Genomic DNA, 23121 nt, shown 5'->3' with positions numbered 1-23121 from the left:
GCTGCATACACACCTATACAATCAACGCCCGTTGATCGGGCCAACAACTGTATAGGGCCAACAATTGTATAGGTGTGTACCCAGCTTAAAAGAAGGCATTTAATTAAATTATGAGGATATCATGTACAAGCTTATTAATTACAGTTATCTGAAGGTGGACACCCTACTTAATAACCTATAACATACCTGGGAGTGCCGACACACAAAACCCTTCTGTATCCTAGTCTGATAATTGTGTCCAGGAGGAAAGTGCAGCTTCTATCAGTAAACAGGTACTGTGCGTTACTTTTTTTATTCTCCAGTGGATGCAGCAGCTGACTGGGACTCTTCAACTGAGCTGCGGAGACATCAGCAAGCAGACTGTGACCAGAGTGTGTTCTCCAGTCACCTGGCAATAACAGCTGCTGGCAGCTTTTGCAAAACTTTCTTTTTGCCAATGGGAGACCAGTGAATTCTTGAAACCTGTTGTATAAAGATAAATTATTGGAAACAATATATTGAATAAAGAAAACACATATGTGCCACCTCATAAGGAAATGAGAGTGTAGTTTTCATAATAAAGGGAAATACTGCAGCAAAGAAAATCTGTGAAATGAGCACATGACCTGTGAGCTGTTTCCCAAGCCAGGAAGCTACAGTATGTTAGTGACTTACAGCCTTCCATAGGAATCCAGCTGAGATAAAGCTGCATGCAGGTCTCCAACAGCTACAGCACCTGTCTGTAATGTTATTTAGTGACAGGGAAAACATGACTGCCATAGAGAGCTTTAGGTCACTACACTAGCTTCTACTGCAGTGATAGCCAAGGTGATTGCTTCAAGGGCCACATATGGTCCTCAGGTTGTGTGCTGACCATAACGGTCATGCTATGCTTTCTTGCATTGATAGAATGTCTTATTTAAAGAACCAAATAAAATACTTTACTTTGGCTTTGGGTTGAATTCAGGTCACTCTTAATTAAGTAATTCTTCTTACATGGGCTTTAGCAGACCTACGGAATTCTCCATGTAAATGGGAAGTTTCAGGGCAGACAATTGGTGTCTGCCTTATTGCTGACTCTACTGGGGTACCTACCAAATCAAAGCAACTGCTGGAGCCCTGGTAAGCAGAATGTGGTTTTCTAGCATAAGCTATTTGACGACAATCAATGATAAAAGTTGGAATTTTGGGCAGAGTTGTCCTTTAACGTTATATATTTCATGGAAATTTGACATTCTCTCTATAAGAGGCAGCACACACACACAAAAAAGGTTGTTTGGAACACACATTAGGAACATATTAAACTCGCCCTTCTATCTGTAGCGTAAGTAAGAAATAAGGAGATTTATGGTAAGAACTTACCTTTGTTAAATCTCTTTCTGCGAGGTACACTAGGTTCCACAGGGATAACATTGGGGTGTAGAGTAGGATCTTGATCCGAAGCACCAACAGGCTAAAAGCTTTGACTGCTCCCAAGAAGCTCAGCACCGCCTCCTTTACAACCCCGCCTCTGTGCACAGGAGCCCAGTTTTGTTAACCAGTCCAATGCAGTAGCAGGTAAAAGAGACAACAACCGTTAGTAGCCACGTACACCACATTCTCATGACAGGAGAAGGTATCAGCGGCTAATGCCACACATAACCAAAGAAGCTAAGCGCATCAGGGTGGCCACACTGTGGAACCCAGTGTACCTCGCAGAAAGAGATTTAACAAGGGTAAGTTCTCACCATAAATCTCCTTTTCTGCAGCAGGGTACACTGGGTTCCACAGGGATAACATCGGGGATGTCCTAAAGCAGTTCCTCATGGGAGGGGACGCACTGTAGCGGGCACAAGAACCCGGCATCCAAAGGAAGCATCCTGGGAGGTGGAAGTATCGAAGGCATGGAACCTTATGAACGTGTTCACTGAGGACCACGTAGCCGCTTTGCACAATTGTTCAAGGGTCGCACCACGGCGGGCCACCCAAGAAGGTGAAACCAACCATGGAGAATGGGCTTTGATGGTAGCAGGAGCTGGAAGACCAGGCTGTACATAAGCTTGTGCAATCACCATTCTAATCCATCTGGCCAAGGCCTGCTTATTCGCAGGCCAGCCACGTTTGTGAAAACCAAAAAGTACAAAAAGAGAATCAGACTTCCTAACGGAGGCTGTCCTCATTACATAGATACGGAGAGCCTGTACCACATCCAAAGACCGCTCTTTGGAGGACAAATCAGGAGAGATAAAGGCCGGAACCACAATCTCTTGGTTAAGGTGGAAAGAAGACACAACCTTAGGTAGATAACCAGGGTGTGTCCGAAGAACCACCCGGTCACGGTGAAAAATCAGAAAGGATGACAGACAGGATAAGGCACCCAAGTCTGAAACCCGTCTAGCAGAGGTAAAAACCAGCAGAAACAAGACCTTAAGAGTAAGCCACTTAAGTTACATAGATTCAAGAGGTTCAAATGGAGACTCTTGCAAGGCCTCCAGAACCACCGACAAATCCCAAAGAGCCACAGGCGGGACATAGGGAGGTTGAATACGTAACGCACCCTGAGTGAATGTATGAACATCAGGCAGAGTCGCAATTTTTCTCTGAAACTATACCGACAAGGCAGAAATATGAACCTTGATGGAGGCCAAATGAAGGCCTAAGTCCAGGCCCCGTTGTAGGAAGGCCAAAAGTTTGGCCGTACTAACCTTGTAAGCGTCATGATTGATAGATGAGCACCAAGCAAAGTAAGAATTCCAGACCCTATGATAAATCCGGGCCAAAACCGGCTTACGGGCCTTCAACATGGTTTGAATGACCGCCTTTATAAAATCCTTTGGACAAATCCTGATATACACAAGGGCCCTGAACGAGGAGGTCTGGGCGTTGCGGAAGCAGAAGCGGACGCTCTAATAAGAGACCCTGTAGGCTGGAGAACAAATGCCGTCTGGGCCACGCTGGAGCGATCAGAAGTAGGATTCCTCCTTCTCGCTTGAACTTCCTTATCACCCTGGGCAGAAGTGACACCGGAGGGAACACGTATGACAGCCGAAAGTTCCATGGAATTGCCAGTGTGTCCACGATCGCTGCTTGAGGATCCCTTGTCCTTGCTCCGAAGACCGGAACCTTGTGATTGTGTCGAGACGCCATCAGGTCTACATCTGGTAGGCCCCACTTCTCCACTAGGAGTTGAAATACTTCTGGATGGAGGCTCCACTCTCCGGCGTGTACGTCCTGACGACTGAGGAAGTCCGCTTCCCAGTTGAGGACCCCCGGAATGAACACAGCCGATATGGGTGGCAGATGGCGTTCAGCCCACTGAAGAATCCTTGACACTTCCTTCATTGCCATGCGGCTTTGAGTGCCGCCTTGATGATTTATGTACGCCACGGTGGTGGCGTTGGCCGACTGTACTTGAACAGGCCTGTTCTGTGTGAGATGCTGGGCCAGGTTCAGAGCATTGAACACAGCCCGCAATTCCAGAATGTTTATCGGAAGGAGAGACTTCTCCATGGTCCACCGACCCTGAAGAGAGTGTTGCTCCAACACCGCGCCCCAACCCCGCAGACTGGCATCCGTCGTCAGAAGGACCCAGTTGGAGATCCAGAAGGTACCACCCCTTCTCAATTGATGGTCCCGTAGCCACCAGCTCAGTGACAGACGAACCTCCGGAGACAAGGATATCATGTAAGCCCTGATCCGGTGAGGCAGGCTGTTCCACTTGACAAGAATCAGCTTCTGCAGGGGGTGGGAGTGAAATTGAGCACACTCTATCATGTCAAAAGCCGACACCATGAGGCCTAGTACTTGCATCGCCGAGTGTAATGACACCCGCGGGCGAGAGAGGAAGCATTGAATTTTGTCCTTAAGGTTCAGGACCTTCTCCTGAGACAAAAACAACCTTTGGTTGTGAGTGTCCAACAATGCCCCCAGGTGCACCATGCTCTGAGCAGGGACCAGGGAAGATTTCTTCCAGTTGATGAGCCACCCGTGGGCTTGCAGAAACTGGACCGTCAGATCCAGATGACGGAGGAGAATTTCTGGGGAATTCGCCAGGATCAGCAAGTCGTCCAGATACGGTAGGATCCTGACACCCTGATGGCGGAGTAGGGCCGTCATTACCGCCATGACCTTCGTGAATACTCGCGGAGCCGTGGTCAATCCAAAAGGTAAGGCCTGAAATTGATAATGGAGGTTCCCAATAGCAAACCGCAGGTATTGCTGATGCTACATGGCAATAGGAATATGGAGGTAAGCATCCTGTATGTCCAGGGAGACCATATAGTCCCCGGGCTCCAAAGTCAGAACAATAGAGCAAAGAGTTTCCATACGAAACTTGGATACCCTCACAAATTTGTTCAAGGACTTAAGGATGAGAATGGGCCCGGGAGGAACCATTCGGTTTCGGGACTAGAGGCACCGGCACTAACACTCTGGTGTCCAGGAGGGACTGTACCAGCAAATGAAGAGTTTTTGCCTTCACCTGATCCGAAGGGACGTTTGTCAGGCAAAAATGATGAGGGGGACGATTCTTGAAGGATATGGCATATCCGTGAGTGACGACTTCCCTTACCCAGGCGTCGGAAGTGGTCTTCAACCATACCTGGGTAAACCCTAGAAGTCGGCCTCCCACCCTGGGATCCCCCAGGGGGAGGCCCGCCCCGTCATGCAGTAGGCTTGTCTGATTTGGAGTAGGCTGATGGGCAGCCCAGGCACGTTTAGGTTTGGGCTTAGTGGTTTTGGAAGTGCGAGCCTGTTTCGGGTACGCCTGACCCATTGGTTTACCTGGAGGTCGAACGGAAGTACTCTTAACCTTCGGGACCGAAGGAGCAGTCCTAGGTAGACACTCTGTCTTAGCTGAAGCTAAGTCAGCAACAATCATGTTGGGATCCTCACCAAAAAGGTTGTTTCCCTTAAAAGGAAGCACCTTCAGGGTTTTCTTAGAGTCCAGAAACACAGACCAGGACCTTAACCAGAGAATCTGGCGAGCCAGAATGGACGTAGTAGAAGCCTTGGCCGCCAGAACACCATCATCAGAAGCTGCCTCCTTAATGTAATGAGAGGCTGTGACAATGGGGGTCATTCCAAGTTGTTCGCTATACTGCGATTAGTCGCTTACTGCGCTTAGTTATTTTACACAAAAGTTAGGTATTTTACTCACAGCATAACAAAGCTTTTTCATCGTTCTGGTGATCGTAGTGTGATTGACAGGAAGTGGGTGTTTCTGGGCAGAAACTGGCTGTTTTCTGGAAGTGTGCGAAAAAATGCTGGCGTTTCTGGGAAAAACACGGGAGTGTCTGAAGAAACGGGGGAGTGTCTGGGCGAACGCTGGGTGTGTTTGTGATGTCAAACCAGGAACGAAACTGACTGAACTGATCGCAATGTAGGAGTGAGTCTGGAGCTACTCAGAAACTGCTAAGAAATTTCTATTCGCAATTCTGCTAAACTTTTGTTCGCAATTCTGCTATGCTAAGATACACTCCCAGAGGGCGGCGGCTTAGCGTGTGCAATGCTGCTAAAAGCAGCTAGCGAGCGAACAACTCGGAATGAGGGCCAATATACAGAAGACATTGTCTAGCATTATCAGAAAAATTGGACGGCAGCTCTGCTTCCAACTCCTGAACCCATGCTTCAATAGCGTCTGCAGCCCAAGCAGCAACAATAGTGGGCCGATGCGCAGCTCCCACAAGTGTATAAATAGCTTTCAAGCAACCCTCCACAAGCTTATCCGTCGGATCCTTCAGAGAGGTGACGGTAGTTACAGGCAGAGCAGAGGACACCACCAGCCGAGCTACTTGCGAATACACCGGCGGTGGTGTTTCACAATTTTTACTTAACTCCGCAGCGAGGGGATAGCATCTTTTTGTGAGGTGTGAATTTCTTTCCTGGATTTTCCCAGGATTCCTGACGTATGCCGTCATCATCAATTTGAAGAATCAGCCCGATAGCCTCTAATAGGTAAGGAACATCCACCTGTGAAACAGATTCCCCATCAGAAGCATCTGGGTCAGTGTCCGAGGGGACAGTATACACGCCATCTTCATCAGACGAAGTGTCTGAAATGTGTGTGGATTGTGAGGAAGTAATGGCCCGCTTAGAGGATCCCTTGGACTTAGGCAGGCGAAGGGTAGGTTTCTGTTTGTTCAGAGAGTGATTCCATTGCTGTAACTGAGTGGATAGGAGATCTACCCAAGGCGGATTAACTGCAGGGACAAGATGTGGCTGTACAGACACGTGAGGTCCCATAGGGGGTGTAAGTCTAGTTACCAGCGTGTTTAGTAAAGTAGAGAAAGTAGACCAAGGCGGGTCATTATGTACCCCCGTTGCTACAGACTGACTAGGGGGTAGAAAACCCCCAGAACCTGAACCCTCCACTGCTATGTTTTCCTCTAATGGTCTGCGGCGTCACCACCGTATATTGCGGGATCAGCCACAGAACAGTCGCCCCTTGAAGCTGATATAATATGACAGCGTGAACCATGGGCAAAACAGTACAATATCAGCAGTATAGTACCTGACCAGGAACCCCCTGTGCAGTGTGATAGCACAAACAGGATTCAAGAGGTATATAGTGACTGAAAATCACAGAGAAAAATACACATTAAGTATATCCTGTGAAATACCTATATCAAACAATAACCCTGACGCACTTAGCCACCCTCAGGGTACAGATACAGGGGTAACAATCTGAGTGAGATATATACGGAGTAGAAATCACACAGCAGCTATATGCACGCACACACACAAACACATATGTACAATGAAGAAATGACAAACAATAAAAATGCACTGTACTAGCAATACTAAGTAAAGCTATAGAGACTTATAGATATATCAATGCACAGTAAAGACTGGATGTATATCATAGGGTACTTGTACTACATAACCCTGAAGTAATGCATTGTTTCTTAACTAACACTGTCAACAGACATGTAGAATACTTAAGTGTCCTGTAAAATGCACAGAGGAGGCTTTGCCCATACAGTCGCAGTATCAGCTCAGCATGTGAAGATGGCGCCCAAACGCTGACAGGGAGTGGGGGAGAGAGAGAGATGCAGCTCCAGGGCGGGAACATTTACTCTAAATGGCGCACTGGGACTAGAGGAGGGGCTACAGGTCAGAGCCTTATCCCCTTGCTGGACTTCACCACTGGATACTGTGGGCCATAGTAAGATGTTTTTTAGTGAAACCGACCTGTGCCGCTGCTCTGTTGGTCTAGTGGGGTACCTGTACCAACACAGTGTCCACGCCAGCGCGCGCGGCTCACCTCCTAATGGCCGCGCCGGAATGTGATTTCCAGCGGGTCCCGCCTGGGGGACCCTCTTACCTCCTCCCTAGATGCGGCCATGTGATCCCGGAGAGATTGGTGTGTGTGTCTGACCTGCCAAACCGGAGCACTGCGCTGTAAGTACTCGGCAACCAGGGCGCGGGAGTATACAGCGCCGCCGGGGGAGGTGATGGAGCTGCAGCAGGAGATGTCAGGATGACATCTAGCACTGAGAGTGCCTCTGCTGCAGCCCTTGAAGTCTTCTATCTTCACTTTAAAAAAATGAGATTTTAAACCTACCGGTAAATCTTTTTCTCCTAGTCCGTAGAGGATGCTGGGGACTCCGTAAGGACCATGGGGTATAGACGGGTTCCGCAGGAGACATGGGCACTCTAAGACTTTAGAATAGGTGTGCACTGGCTCCTCCCTCTATGCCCCTCCTCCAGACCTCAGTTAGGGCTGTGCCCAGAGGAGACAGACAGTACAAGGAAAGGATTTTTGTTAATCTAAGGGCAAGATACATACCAGTCCACACCATACATACCTAAACCAGTTAACAGCATGAACAAAACAGCATCAGCCAGAGACTGATCTCAACTGTAACATAACCCTTATGTAAGCAACTATATACAAGCCTTGCAGAAATAGTCCGCACTGGGACGGGCGTCCAGCATCCTCTACGGACAAGGAGAAAAAGATTTACCGGTAGGTTTAAAATCTTATTTTCTCTTACGTCCTAGAGGATGCTGGGGACTCCGTAAGGACCATGGGGATTATACCAAAGCTCAAGACGGGGCGGGAGAGTGCAGATGACTCTGCAGCACCGATTTAGCAAACATGAGGTCCTCATCAGCCAGGGTATCAAACTTGTAGAATTTTGCAAAAGCGTTTGAACCCGACCAAGTAGCTGCCCGGCAAAGCTGTAATGCCGAAACCCCTCGGGCAGCCGCCCAAGAAGAGCCCACCTTCCTAGAGGAATGGGTCTTTACCGAATTTGGTACCGGCAATCCAGCCGTAGAATGAGCCTGCTGAATCGTGTTACAGATCCAGCGAGCAATAGTCTGCGTAGAAGCAGGAGTGCCAACCTTGTTAGCTGCACACAGGACAAACAGAGACTCTGTTTTCCTCACCCTTGCCGTTCTGGCTACATAAATTTTCAATGCCCTGACCACATCAAGGGACTCGGAATCCTCCAAGTCACCCGTAGCCACAGGCACCACAATAGGTTGGTTCATATGAAACAACAAAACCACCTTAGGTAGAAATTGAGGATGAGTTCTCAACTCCGCTCGATCCACAAGGAAAATCAGATAGGGGCTCTTGTGAGACAAGTCCGCCAATTCGGACACCCGCCTCGCAGATGCCAAGGCCAACAACATGACCACTTTCCAAGTGAGAAATTTTAATTCAACCATTTGAAGAGGTTCAAACTAGTGTGACTTAAGGAACTGTAACACCACGTTAAGGTCCCACGGTGCCACTGGGGGCACAAAAGGAGGTTGGATGTGCAGCACTCCCTTTACAAAAGTCTGGACTTCTGGGAGAGAAGCCAATTCCTTATGAAAGAATATAGATAAGGCCGAAATCTGCACCTTAATGGAGCCTAACTTTAGGCCCATATCCACTCCTGTCTGTAGAAAATGGAGAAAACAACCCAGCTGAAAATCTTCCGTAGGAGCATGCTTGGCTTCACACCTAGACATATATATCCTCCAGATACGGTGATAATGCCTCCCAGATAATTGCTTCCCAGTTGTCCACTCCCGGAATGAAGACTGCTGACAGAGCGCTTACGTGATTTTCCGCCCAGCGAAGAATCCTGGTGGCTTCCGCCATTGCCACTCTGTTCCTACATGCACCACGGCTGTGACATTGACTGAATCAACAGGTTGGTCGCAAAGAAGATTCTCCGCTTGTCGTAGGCCGCTGTATATGGCCCTTAATTCCAGCACGTTGATGTGTAGACAAGCCTCCTGGCTTGACCACAGTCCCTGAAAATTTCTTCCTTGTGTGACTGCTCCCCATCCTCAGAAGCTCGTGTCCGTGGTCACTAGAACCCAGTCTTGAATGCCGAACCTGCGACCCTCTAGGAGGCGAGCACTCTGAAGCCACCACAGGAGAGGCACCCTGGCCCTGGGGGACAGGCTTATTTTCTGATGTATTTGTAGATGGGACCCCGACCACTTGTCCAGAAGGTCCCACTGAAACGTCCTCGCATGGAACCTGCCGAAGGGGATGGCCTCGTAGGCCGCCACCATTTTTCCCAATACTCGAGTGCATTGATGAAATGACACTCTTTTTGGTTTTAGCAGGTCCCTGACCATGTTCTGGAGTTCCTGGGGTTTTTCCGTTGGGAGAAAAACCCTCTTCATTTCCGTGTCCAGAATCATACCCAAAAATGATAGCCGAGTTGTTGGAATCAACTGCGACTTTGGTAGATTTAGGGTCCAGCCGTGTTGCTGCAGCACTCTCAGGGAGAGCGACACGCTTTTCAGTAATTGATCTCTCGATCTCGCTTTTATCAGATCGTCCAAGTATGGGATAATTGTGACTCCTTGCCTGCGCAGGAGCACCATCATTTCCGCCATTACCTTGGTGAAAATCCTCGGGGCCGTGGAAAGTCGAAACGGCAACGTCTGAAACTGGTAATGACAATGCTGTACAGCGAATCTCAGGTATGCCTGATGAGGGGGATAAATGGGGACATGAAGGTATGCATCCTTTATGTCTAGTGATACCATAAAATCCCCCCCTTCCAGGCTGGAGATCACTGCCCGGAGATTCCATCTTGAATTTGAACCTTTTCAAATACAGGTTCAGGGATTTTAGATTCAGAATGGGTCTGACCGAGCCATCCGGCTTCGGGACCACAAACAGGGTTGAATAGTACCCTTTTCCCTGTTGCATTAGGGGAACTTTGATAATCACTTGCTGTTGACACAGCTTTTGAATGGCAGCTGAAACTATTTCCCTCTCTGGGGGAGAAGCTGGCAAAGCCGATTTGAAAAATCGGCGAGGAGGCACTTCTTCGAACTCCAGTTTGTAGCCTTGGGATACAATTTCGATCGCCCAAGGATCCAAATCCGAATGAACCCAGACCTGGCTGAAGAGTCGAAGACGTGCCCCCACCGGTGCGGACTCCCTCAGCGGAGCCCCAGCGTCATGCGGTGGATTTTGTAGAGGCCGGGGAGGACTTTTGTTCCTGGGAACTAGCCGTAGCAGGCGTTCTTTTCCCTCTACCTTTACGTCTGGCGATGAAGGAAGAGCCCCGACCCTTTCTGAACTTATGCGACCGAAAGGACTGCATCTGATATTGAGGTGTTTTCTTTTGCTGTGGGGGAACATGAGGCAAAAAAGAAGACTTACCGTGGAAACCAGGTCCGCGAGGCCCTCCCCAAATAAAACCTCACCCTTGTAAGGTAAAGTTTCCATATGTCTTTTTGAATCGGCATCACCCGTCCATTGGCGGGTCCACAGGGACAGTCTAGCAGAAATTGCCATGGCATTGGCTCTTGAACCCAACAGCCCAATGTCTCTCGCAGCCTCTCTCATATATAACGCTGCGTCTTTAATGTGACCCAAGGTCAACAAAATGCTATCCTTATCTAAGGTGTCAATGTCAGATGACAAGTTATCTGCCCACGCAGCAATTGCGCTGCCCACCCATGCCGACGCTACTGCCGGTCTGAGCAAGGCACCAGTATGCGTATAAATTGATTTTAAGGTAGTTTCCTGTCTGCGATCAACAGGATCCTTGAGGGCTCCCGTGTCCGGAGATGTTAGCGCCACCTATTTGGACAAGCGCGTTAAAGCTTTGTCCACCGTGGGCGAGGATTCCCACCATAACTTGTCCTGTGAGGGGAAAGGATACGCCATAATAATTCTCTTGGCAATCTGCAGTTTCTTGTCTGGAGTTTCCAAAGCTTTTTCAAATAAGGCGTTCAGCTCATGAGATGGGGGAAACGTTACCTCAGGTTTCTTTTCCTTAAACATGCAGACCCTCGTGTCAGGGACAGAGGGGTCCTCTGTGATATGCAAAACATCTTTTATTGCAATAATCATATAATGAATGCTCTTGGCCACCCTTGGGTATAACCTCGCATCATCATAGTCGACACTGGAGTCAGAATCCGTGTCGGTATCAGTGTCTGCTATCTGGGAAAGGGGACGTTTATGAGACCCCGAAGGGCCTTGTGACACAGTCAAAGCCATGGATTGACTCCCAGCTTTTTCCCTGGACTCTGCTATGCCCAATCTTTTATGTAATAAAGTCATATTTGCATTTAAAACTTTCCACATATCCAACCAATCAGGTGTCGGCGGTGCCGACGGAGACACCACAATCATCTGCTCTGCCTCCTCCCTAGACGAGCCTTCCGCTTCAGACATGCCGACACACACGTACTGACATCCCCACACACACTGGGATATACAAATATGGGGACAGCCCCCCAATAAGGCCCTATGGAGAGACAGAGAGAGAGTATGCCAGCACACACCCCGCGCCACTGGACACTGGAACAACGTCCCAGTCTGTACAGCGCTTTTATGGATATATAATAAACTTAATGCGCCAATTAAATGTGCCCCCCCCCCCCGCGTTTTTGCCCTCTGTACTTGTGTTCAGCAGGGGAGAGTCCGGGGGAGCAGCTTCTCTGCAGCTTGCTGTGGAGAAAATGGCGCTGGTTAGTGCTGGAGGATCAAGATCCGCCCCCTCAACGGTGGTCTTCGGCCCCGCTCAAATTCTTTATACTGGCGGGGGTTTTGTAATATACTGCCTCTGCAGTATCTATTATGCTGGCTAGTGTCCCTTGAGGTTATTATTGCTGCCCAGGGCGCCCCCCCTACAGTGCCTTATGTGTGTGTGTGGAGCAATGGCTACCTCAGTGAAGATCTGAAGTCTTCTGCCGCCTGTGAAGTCTTCTTTCTTCTTATACTCACCTGGCTTCTATCTTCCGGCTCTGTGACGAGGACGGCGGCGCAGCTCCGAGACGAACAGCGAGGACGACACCTGTGTTCCAACCCTCTGGAGCTAATGGTGTCCAGTAGCCTAAGAAGCAGAGCCTATCAGTTAAGTAGGTCTGCTTCTCTCCCCTCAGTCCCACGATGCAGGGAGCCTGTTGCCAGAAGTGCTCCCTGAAAATAAAAAAACTAACAAAAGTCTTTTCAGAGAAACTCAGTAGAGCTCCCCTGCAGTGCATCCAGTCTCCTCTGGGCACAGGATCTAACTGAGGTCTGGAGGAGGGGCATAGAGGGAGGAGCCAGTGCACACCCATTATAAAGTCTTAGAGTGCCCATGTCTCCTGCGGATCCCGTCTATACCCCATGGTCCTTACGGAGTCCCCAGCATCCTCTAGGACGTAAGAGAAAACTCTTTTCAGAGCTGCTGGAGCAGCCCTGCCTGTTAGTGTCTTGCACTGCAGGCACCAATTTACAAACTGAGCTCCTGTGCACGGAGGCAGGGTTATAGAGCAGGCGGCGCTGAGCATCTTGGGAACAGTCAAAGCTTTTAGCCTGTTGGTGCCTCGGATCAAGATCCTACTGTACACCCCGATGTTATCCCTGTGGAACCCAGTGTACCCCGCTGCAGAAATTAGACCTTTCACTGAGCTCGTAAAGCCATTTCCTGAAACAGAGCAATGCATCTTTAAAGCAGATTAACACTTATTTAGGTTTAAATTTGCCTCTTATGAAGTTTAATCCACAAAAAACGTGACCAGCAGCTTTCCAGAAATGTGATCCAGTAGCAAACAGTCATGAAACACAATTAATGTTTGTGTAAAAATAAAATAAATAAATCTATAGATGTGCACAATAATTCCAATTAGGGTGATCTCAGCCACAGTAACTTAGGGACGGTCAGAACTACACCTCTATTATGAGTTTGGTATTTTTTTAAAGGATATCAAGAGACAAATACATCAAAAGATCTTCTTTAATAAGGTACCTTGTCATGCACTGGTCGTGTGTCATGGGGGGCTGACAGCTGCGATTATACTCTTCTCTTGCTAGAAGTCGGACTTGTGAAACCTGCCAACATTTTGTATGAAGAGAAGGGGGGGGTAATTGTTTTATAACTAACACTTTTGTGGTTGAATCAGTCATGTGTATGGTGAATAACATTCCCTCTAAAAGCCAATATGCTACTATACCTCCAGGACTGAACAAATACCGCTCACCATGGCAGCCAGAGAGAACGTAACCCTGCTCTGTGCGCACTGCCTATTGCCCATCACTGAACACAAGTGCGGATGAAGCATCTCCAGTGCACCTGCTGGAAACCATTAACATTGGAACTGGCATTTTACTGTGCCCCTGATGACACACAGGGGAAATACTGAAATCACAGACACATGCGCAATTTTATTTTGATGGTTGGAGTGATCACAAGCTGGAGTTCAATTCCTGCTCTTCAAACAATAATTATATGGAGATAAGGACATGTATATATGGGGACACAGACTATAAGTCATCCTTTTCGGGTGACCATACAGATGCAGTCCACCTAGGCGCGCCGATCGCAGGGTCTGGGACGCACGTGCATGTAAGACGTGCATGCACCCCATTTACTGCAATAGCAGCTTCTGAGCACTCCTGTAGCGTGGCTAGGCACCAAATCGCCTAGTCACACGGGAGTGCACGTTTGCGATGGAGCCGCATCACATGAGCGTGGCTCCATCTGTAGGTGCTTTTGTGGGGACAGGCCAGTGTAATCTTTTTGTCAAGACACACGGTTAATAACCTGACATTTTTAGGAGAACCTACTGTGTTGTATGTGTTGGGCTCAGTCTACAGTATTATATATAATAAATGATGATTACTGGACTGAGCAATACATATTTCCAGCAATCACTTAGATAAGATTCTGATACTCGTTAATGTAAAGGCGATTGGATCTTTGTAAGCAGCAGATGTTCAAAATGATGCAAATGCCACAGGAAATATCGCAAGTAAAAATACACTCACTGCCGGCTTCTCTGATCCGCTGCTGCATCCCAAGACACAGCACTGGATCATCTGTGTGACCATCAGACATCTAACCCTCAGGTTACTGAGTGTCCAGTGAAATCACACTGCTGATCCAGTGAAACTGCACCCAAGGATGTAGCCACTGGCTTAAGCATGGCCAGAAAATAGGGCTGACACCCCTTCATTTTCTGGAAAGCTGACTGTCCCCGCCCTCCAAACGCCAGCAACATGTCAATCATGCTGAGGCATCTGGGGCATGGGAGCAACATTGCAGCCCTGGATCTACACATGTGCAGTGCAACTTCTGCGCAAATCTTAAAACACTGGAGATGTGCATTTACATTGAATGAATGTACATAGCTGAATCAGGCACGTAGCCCAGATTAGGGCCTTCTAGCCTTAGGATAAACAGGTCCAGTCTTTGTTGCGCTAAGGGGCTGATTCAGGTTGGGTCACAAAATGCGATCCAAATGCAAATGTTACGAAAAGGATGCGGGTGCATGCGCAGCGCCCGCATTTAATGCGGCCCGCCTGTCAAGCGGGCAGCGGCGTTTGCCGGGCAATGCTCCGTTTAATAGGCAGAGACGGAGCTTTGCGGGGGCGGTGCCAGCGGGATGCAACCCTAATTTCTCCTTCATCGAGGTGGGGGGGGGGGGAGCAGTGGCTTTGCCCTGTGAGGGGCGGCCCCCAGCATGCAATCTTATGGATTGCAAATTATTCTACTTTGCAATCCAACCTGAATCAGGCCCTAATTCTATAGCACTTTAAATAAAGCACAAAGACACGACATGCACAATGAGCATAACACATATTAACCTTTTCGTCAGCCCATTGAAAAAAATGACATTCCTTTCTGTCCCGACAGGCTGAACACGCATAGAATCTTCTGCCCGGTTCTGAACCCTGAGACGCCTTTACAAATAATAACGTTGGGCCTGTAGCAATAGGTGGAAATAATGCATTATCAAAATGTGCTTATCACTCATACATATCAGTGCTAAGTGGTAAGAAGTAGGAACAAGGTAGCAACATGAAAAAATAAGAATTTACTTACCGATAATTCTATTTCTCGGAGTCCGTAGTGGATGCTGGGGTTCCTGAAAGGACCATGGGGAATAGCGGCTCCGCAGGAGACAGGGCACAAAAAAGTAAAGCTTTTACCAGATCAGGTGGTGTGCACTGGCTCCTCCCCCTATGACCCTCCTCCAGACTCCAGTTAGGTACTGTGCCCGGACGAGCGTACACAATAAGGGAGGCAATTTGAATCCCGGGTAAGACTCATACCAGCCACACCAATCACACCGTACAACTTGTGATCTAAACCCAGTTAACAGTATGATAACAGAAAGAGCCTCTTAAAGATGGCTCCTTAACAATATAACCCGAATTTGTTAACAATAACTATGTACAGTATTGCAGATAATCCGCACTTGGGATGGGCGCCCAGCATCCACTACGGACTCCGAGAAATAGAATTATCGGTAAGTAAATTCTTATTTTCTCTATCGTCCTAAGTGGATGCTGGGGTTCCTGAAAGGACCATGGGGATTATACCAAAGCTCCCAAACGGGCGGGAGAGTGCGGATGACTCTGCAGCACCGAATGAGAGAATTCCAAGTCCTCTTTTGCCAGGGTATCAAATTTGTAGAATTTTACAAACGTGTTTTCCCCCGACCACGTAGCTGCTCGGCAGAATTGTAATGCCGAGACCCCTCGGGCAGCCGCCCAAGATGAGCCCACCTTCCTTGTGGAATGGGCCTTAACAGATTTAGGCTGTGGCAGGCCTGCCACAGAATGAGCAAGTTGAATTGTGTTACAAATCCAACGAGCAATCGTCTGCTTAGAAGCAGGGGCACCCAACTTGTTGGGTGCATATAGTATCAACAGCGAGTCAGATTTTCTGACTTCAGCCGTCCTTGAAATGTATATTTTTAAGGCTCTGACAACGTCCAACAACTTGGAGTCCTCCAAGTCGCCAGTGGCCGCAGGCACCACAATAGGTTGGTTCAGGTGAAACGCTGATACCACCTTAGGGAGAAAATGCGGACGAGTCCTCAGTTCTGCCCTATCCGAATGGAAGATTAGATAAGGGCTTTTATAAGATAAAGCCGCCAATTCAGATACTCTCCTGGCGGAAGCCAGGGCCAGTAACATAGTCACTTTCCATGTGAGATATTTAAAATCCACCTTTTTCAATGGTTCAAACCAATGGGATTTGAGGAAATCTAAAACTACATTTAGATCCCACGGTGCCACCGGAGGCACCACAGGAGGCTGTATATGCAGTACTCCTTTAACAAAAGTCTGTACCTCAGGAACTGAGGCCAATTCTTTTTGGAAGAATATTGACAGGGCCGAAATTTGAACCTTAATAGATCTCAATTTGAGACCCCTAGACAATCCTGATTGTAGGAAATGTAGGAAACGACCCAGTTGAAATTCCTCCGTCGGAACACTCCGATCCTCGCACCACGCGACATATTTTCGCCAAATGCGGTGATAATGTTTCGCGGTGACTTCCTTCCTTGCCTTAATCAAGGTAGGAATGACTTCTTCTGGAATGCCTTTCCCTTTTAGGATCTGGCGTTCAACCGCCATGCCGTCAAACGCAGCCGCGGTAAGTCTTGAAAGAGACAGGGACCCTGTTGTAGCAGGTCCCTTCTCAGAAGTAGAGGGCACGGGTCGTCCGTGACCAACTCTTGAAGTTCCGGGTACCAAGTCCTTCTTGGCCAATCCGGAGCCACTAGTATTTCTTACTCCTCCTCACCGTATAATCTTCAATACCTTTGGTATGAGAGGCAGAGGAGGAAACACATATACTGATTTGTACACCCAAGGTGTTACCAGTGCGTCCACAGCTATTGCCTGTGGATCTCTTGACCTGGCGCAATACTTGTCCAGTTTCTTGTTGAGGCGAGACGCCATCATGTCTACCATTGGTCTTTCCCAACAGTTTATTAGCATGTGGAAGACTTCTGGATGAAGACCCCCCTCTCCCGGGTGTATATCGTGTCTGCTGAGGAAGTCTGCTTCCCAGTTGTCCACGCCCGGGAAGAACACTGCTGACAGTGCTATTACGTGATTCTCCGCCCAGCGAAGAATCTTGGCAGCTTCTGCCATTGCACTCCTGCTTCTTGTGCCGCCCTGTCTGTTTACATGGGCGACCGCCGTGATGTTGTCCGACTGAATCAACACCGGTTTTCCTTGCAGGAGTGGTTCCGCCTGGCTTAGAGCATTTTAGATTGCTCTTAGTACCAGAATGTTTATGTGAATAGACTTTTCCAGGTTCGTCCATACCCCCTGGAAGTTTCTTCCTTGTGTGACTGCTCCCCAACCTCTCAGGCTGGCGTCCGTGGTCACCAGGATCAAATCCTGTATGCCGAATCTGCGGCCCTCCAATAGATGAGCCTTTTGCAACCACCACAGAAGATATACCCTTGTCCTTGGCGACAGGGTTATTCGCAGGTGCATCTGAGGATGCGACCCTGACCATTTGTCCAACAGATCCCTTTGGAAAATTCTTGCATGGAATCTGCCGAATGGAATTGCTTCGTAAAAAGCCACCATTTTTCCCAGGACTCTTGTGCATTGATGTACAGACACCTTTCCTGGTTTTAGGAGGTTCCTGACAGGTCGGATAACTCCTTGGCTTTTTCCTCGGGAAGAAAAACCTTTTTCTGAACCGTGTCCAGAATCATCCCTAGGAACAGCAGACGTATCGTCGGAAAACAGCTGCGATTCTTGGAATATTTAGAATCCAGTCGTGCCGTCGAAGAACTACTTTAGATAGTGCTCTTCCGACCTCCAACTGTTCTCTGGAACTTGCCCTTTTTAGGTCGTGCAAGTAAGGGATAATTTAGATGCCTTTTTTCTTTGAAGAAACATCTTTTCGGCCATTACCTTGGTAAAAAGGCCCGGGGTGCCGTGGATAATTCAAACGGCATCGTCTGAAACTGATATTGACAGTTCTGTACCACGAACCAGAGGTACCCTTGATGAGAAGGACAAATTTTGGACATGGAGGTAATCCTTGATGTCCAGGGACACCATATAGTCCCCTTTTTTCCGGTTCGCTATCACTGCTCTGAGTGACTTTATCTCGATTTGAACCTTTTATGTAAGTGTTCAAAACATTTTAGATTTAGACTATGTGTCACCAAGCCGTCTGGCTTCAGTACCACAATATAGTGTGGAAAAATAATACCCTTTTCCTTGTCGTAGGAGGGGTACTTTGATTATCACCTGCTGGATATACAGCTTGTGAATTGTTTCCAATGCTGCCTCCCTGTCGGAGGGAGCCGTTGGTAAAGCAGACTTCAGGAAGCTGCGAGGAGAAGATGTCTCGACTCTCCAATCTTTACCCCTGGGATAATACTTGTACGATCTAGGGGTCAACTTGCGAGTGATCCCACTGCGCCCTGAGACTCTTGAGACTACCCCCCCACCTTGAGTCCGCTTGCACGGCCCCAGCGTCATGCTGAGGACTTGGCAGACGCGGTGGAGGGCTTCTTTTCCTGGGAAAGGGCTGCCTGCTGCAGTCTACTTCCCTTACCTCTATGTCTGGGCAGATATGACTGGCCTTTTGCCTGCATGCCCTCATGGGAAAGGAAAGATTGAGGCTGAAAAGACGGTGTCTTTTTTAGCTGAGATGTAACTTGGGGTAAAAAAGGTTGGATTTCCCAGCTGTTGCTGTGGTCCCCAGGTCCGATGGACCGACCCCCAAATAACTCCTTCCCTTTATACAGCAATACTTCCATCTGCCGTATGGGATCTGTATCACCTGACCACTGTCGTGTCCCTGACATCTTCTGGGAGATATGGACAACGCACTTATCTTGATGCCAGAGAGCAAATATCCCTCTGTGCATCTCACATACATATATATAGAATGCATCCTATTAAATGCTCTACATGAATAAAATATTTTCAGTCAGGGAATCCGACCAAGCCAACCCAGCACTGCATCTCCAGGCTGATGGCGATCGCTGGTCGCAGTATAACCACCGTATGTGTGTATATACTTTTTAGGATATTTTTCCAGCTTCCTATCAGCTGGCTCCTTGAGGGCGGCCGTATCTGGAGACGGTAACGCCACTTGATAAGCGTGTGAGCGCCTTATCACCCTAAGGGGTGTTTCCCAACGTACCCTAATTTCTGGCGGGAAAGGGTATAACGCCAATATTTGCTATCGGGGTAACCCTACGCATCATCACACACTTCATTTTATTTTATCTGATTCAGGAAAAACTACAGGTAGTTTTTTCACTCCCACATAATACCCTTTCTTGTGGTACTTGTAGTATCAGAAACACGTAACACCTCCTTCATTGCCCTTAACGTGTGGCCCTAATGAGAAATACGTTTGTTTATTCACCGTCGACACTGTATTCAGTGTCCGTGTCTGTGTCTGTGTCGACCGACTGAGGTAAATGGGCGTTTTTTAAAACCCCTGACGGTGTTTCTGAGACGCCTGGACCGGTCCTAATAGATTGTCGGCCGTCTCATGTCGTCAACCGACCTTGCAGCGTGTTGACATTCTCACGTAATTCTCTAAATAAGCCATCCATTCCGGTGTCGACTCCCTAGAGAGTGACATCACCATTACAGGCAATTTCTCCGCCTCCTCACCAACATCGTCCTCATACATGTCGACACACACGTACCGACACACAGCACACACACCGGGAATGCTCTGACAGAGGACAGGACCCACTAGCCCTTTGGGGAGACAGAGGGAGAGTCTGCCAGCACACACCAAAAACGCTATAATTATATAGGGACAACCTTATATAAGTGTTTCTCCCTTATAGCATCTTTTATATATATACAATATCGCCAAAATCAGTGCCCCCCCTCTCTGTTTTAACCCTGTTTCTGTAGTGCAGTGCAGGGGAGAGCCTGGGAGCCTTCTCTCCAGCTTTTCTGTGAGAGAAAATGGCGCTGTGTGCTGAGGAGATAGGCCCCGCCCCTTTTTCGGCGGCCTCGTCTCCCGCTATTTTTGAAGTTAGGCAGGGGTTAAATATCTCCATATAGCCTCTGTGGGCTATATGTGAGGTATTTTTTGCCTCTAATAAGGTTTTTATTTGCCTCTCAGAGCGCCCCCCCCAGCGCTCTGCACCCTCAGTGACTGTTGTGTGAAGTGTGCTGAGAGGAAAATGGCGCACAGCTGCAGTGCTGTGCGCTACCTTTATGAAGACTCAGGAGTCTTCAGCCGCCGATTTTGGACCTCTTCTCTCTTCAGCGTCTGCAAGGGGGCCGGCGGCGCGGCTCCGGTGACCATCCAGGCTGTACCTGTGATCGTCCCTCTGGAGCTAGTGTCCAGTAGCCAAGCAGCAAATCCACTCTGCACGCAGGTGAGTTCACTACTTCTCCCCTAAGTCCCTCGTTGCAGTGATCCTGTTGCCAGCAGGACTCACTGTAAAGTAAAAAACCTAAGCTAAACTTTCTCTAAGCAGCTCTTTAGGAGAGCCACCTAGATTGCACCCTTCTCGTTCGGGCACAAAATCTAACTGGAGTCTGGAGGAGGGTCATAGGGGGAGGAGCCAGTGCACACCACCTGATCTGGTAAAAGCTTTACTTTTTTGTGCCCTGTCTCCTGCGGAGCCGCTATTCCCCATGGTCCTTTCAGGAACCCCAGCATCCACTTAGGACGATAGAGAAACAAGAATTACAAAACTGTTTGTTACACTGATGAGGGTATATTGCCATATTAAGTTATTCAAGACATGATATTAACAAGAATGTGTGTTAATAGACAGTACCCATATAAAGCTGGATACACGCCACAGCGATGGCATCACATCACAAAACTGCGGCATCTATGGCATTGTCCTATCTGAAGTGCAGCACATCAGATGAGACGATGCAAGCACCCAATTCACCAAACAATACATTGGGTGTATTTCAGTGTACACCCTAGACCAGTGATCGCCAACCCGCTGCTTGCGAGCTACTGGTAGCTCACCGTAGCATTTTCGGTAGCTCGCAGAGCGCACGGGCTTGGCCAATCACTGGTAGTGGCACTCCTTCTCCCTTCATTTTTAATATGGAGCCGGACGCCAGCCAATCAGAGCTCGCGGATCGGCAGCGGCAACACCAGATTAGCTGGCGGACTGCAAGCTTTAAATGGCTTACTTACCGGTGCCATATTTCAAATGCCCGCCGCCGCAGGAGACCCTCACCGCAGCCACTCTCCGGAAGTCACAGGAGAGCCGCGCGCTGCGCTCTCCTCCCCTTCCGTCCCTCATACAGGAGGAGCAGCAGCAGGTGAGCACTGTGTGGGGGGCATTGTATCTGACACTGGTGGGGACATTGTATCTGGCACTGCGGGGGGGCAATGTATCTGGCACTGCAGGGAAGGCAATGTATCTGGCACTGGTGGGGGCACCGATTTTGGCACTGTGGGGGGGGGCATTGTTTGTGTATCTGGCACTGGTGGGGGGCATTGTTTGTGTATCTGGCACTGGTGGGGGGCCTTGTTTGTGTATCTGGCACTGCTGGGGGGGCATTGTTTGTGTATCTGGCAGTACGCAGGGGGGCATTGTTTGTGTATCTGGCCATACGCAGGAGGGGCATTATTTGTGTATCTGGCACTACGTGGGGGGGGCATTGTTTGGGTATCTGGCACTACGCGGGGGGGCATTACTTGTAGTTATGAGGGCACACCCACTTTTGTGAGGCCACACACACTTTCGCAGGAACACACGCGCATTGGGGGGAGGGGATAGTTCTTTCAGAGGTTTTATTTTCTGAAAGTAGCTCACACCCCAATTAAGGTTGGAGACCACTGCCCTAGACAATGGTTGTTGCAGTTCATTGCAGATTGCAACATCGTCCGATATATTGTAGTGTACTCAACTTCAAGGCACAATCCAAATATGCAGGGGTATATAAGAACATTGGGGGTCATTCCGAGTTGATCGCTCGCTCGCAACTTTTTGCAGCGCTGTGATCAGATAGTCGCCGCCTATGGGGGAGTGTATTTTCGCTTTGCAAGTGTGCAAACGCTTTTGCAGCCGACGGAACAAAAATGTTTTTTGCAGTTTCTGAGTAGCTCTGGACTTACTCAGCCGCTGCGATCACTTCAGGCTTTTTGGTCCCGGAATTGACGTCAGACACCCGCCCCGCAGATACTTGGACATGCCTGCGTTTTTCCAAACACTCCCAGAAAACGGTCCGTTGACAGCCACAAACAGCCCTCTTCCTGTCAATCACCTTGCGATCGGCTGTGAATGGATTCTTCGTTAAATCCATCGCTCAGCAACGATCCTCTTTGTACCCGAACGACGCGCCTGTGCACTGCGGTGCATACGCAGTTTAGACGAGATTTAACCTGATCGCAGCGCTAGCGAGCAACTCGGAATGACCCTCATTGTGCTCGTATTTGTGTTTCCACATCAGCTGGAGAGGGTGAAGGCTGCTTTCACGTGCCTGAGTTGCCATGATTGATCTCCCTTAATAGTTTGATCCCCCTTAGGCAGTAGTGTCTCTATGTATACCAGTCTGGATTTTCACAAAATATAAACCTTACACATGAAATAACAACAACAACAATAATAAGGATAAGGGTGCAGAACACATAATGTAAGTATACTCCTGCTTATACTACAGTAAGTGTGGTTACACTTTTATGTGTGATATACTACAGTCTGGGAACAAAGAATCAGGCTGCTGCCAGTCTCACCGTGCGGGCAGTGAGGAGGGGCAGCACCGTCACAGCTCTGATCTCCCAGCAGCACCTGGATCCCCTCCGCCATGTCAGAACCGGGCACATGTGCTGCTTCCTCTGCCGCCTCCATGCTGCTAACCACGTGGCCTGGCTGCTAAGGACTCAGGAGCCGCTCGCTGATTGGTCACTGTGATTGGTCAACCCCCGGGAGGTTGCCGCGGTGACCATACACAGGTGAGAGAGACAGTCACATGATCCCTTG

At 48.7% G+C, this 23121-nt stretch overlaps 1 protein-coding gene across 3 annotated transcripts in view; it reads right to left on the bottom strand.

Moving 5' to 3' along the window:
* ZCCHC4 (zinc finger CCHC-type containing 4) overlaps positions 1 to 23121 on the bottom strand; it is a 98193-nt gene that overhangs the window by 74514 nt on the left and 558 nt on the right. Inside the window, exons 1-4 of one of the 3 annotated variants that reach the window (XM_063921959.1) lie at positions 22875 to 23080; positions 15008 to 15126; positions 13170 to 13252; positions 187 to 462 (exon numbers count right to left, since the gene is read on the bottom strand). In XM_063921959.1, the coding sequence (XP_063778029.1) occupies positions 187 to 462; positions 13170 to 13252; positions 15008 to 15126; positions 22875 to 22989 (593 nt within the window). In that variant the 5' untranslated portion in view covers positions 22990 to 23080. Of the gene's footprint in view, positions 1 to 186; positions 463 to 13169; positions 13253 to 15007; positions 15127 to 22874; positions 23081 to 23121 lie in introns of those variants that run through there. The other 2 variants (XM_063921967.1, XM_063921977.1) reach the window with 2 other exon arrangements.

The sequence above is a fragment of the Pseudophryne corroboree genome, chromosome 1 (assembly GCF_028390025.1).
Source record: "Pseudophryne corroboree isolate aPseCor3 chromosome 1, aPseCor3.hap2, whole genome shotgun sequence".
NCBI classification, from domain to species: domain Eukaryota; kingdom Metazoa; phylum Chordata; class Amphibia; order Anura; family Myobatrachidae; genus Pseudophryne; species Pseudophryne corroboree.
This window is presented reverse-complemented; position numbering and strand designations above follow the sequence as displayed.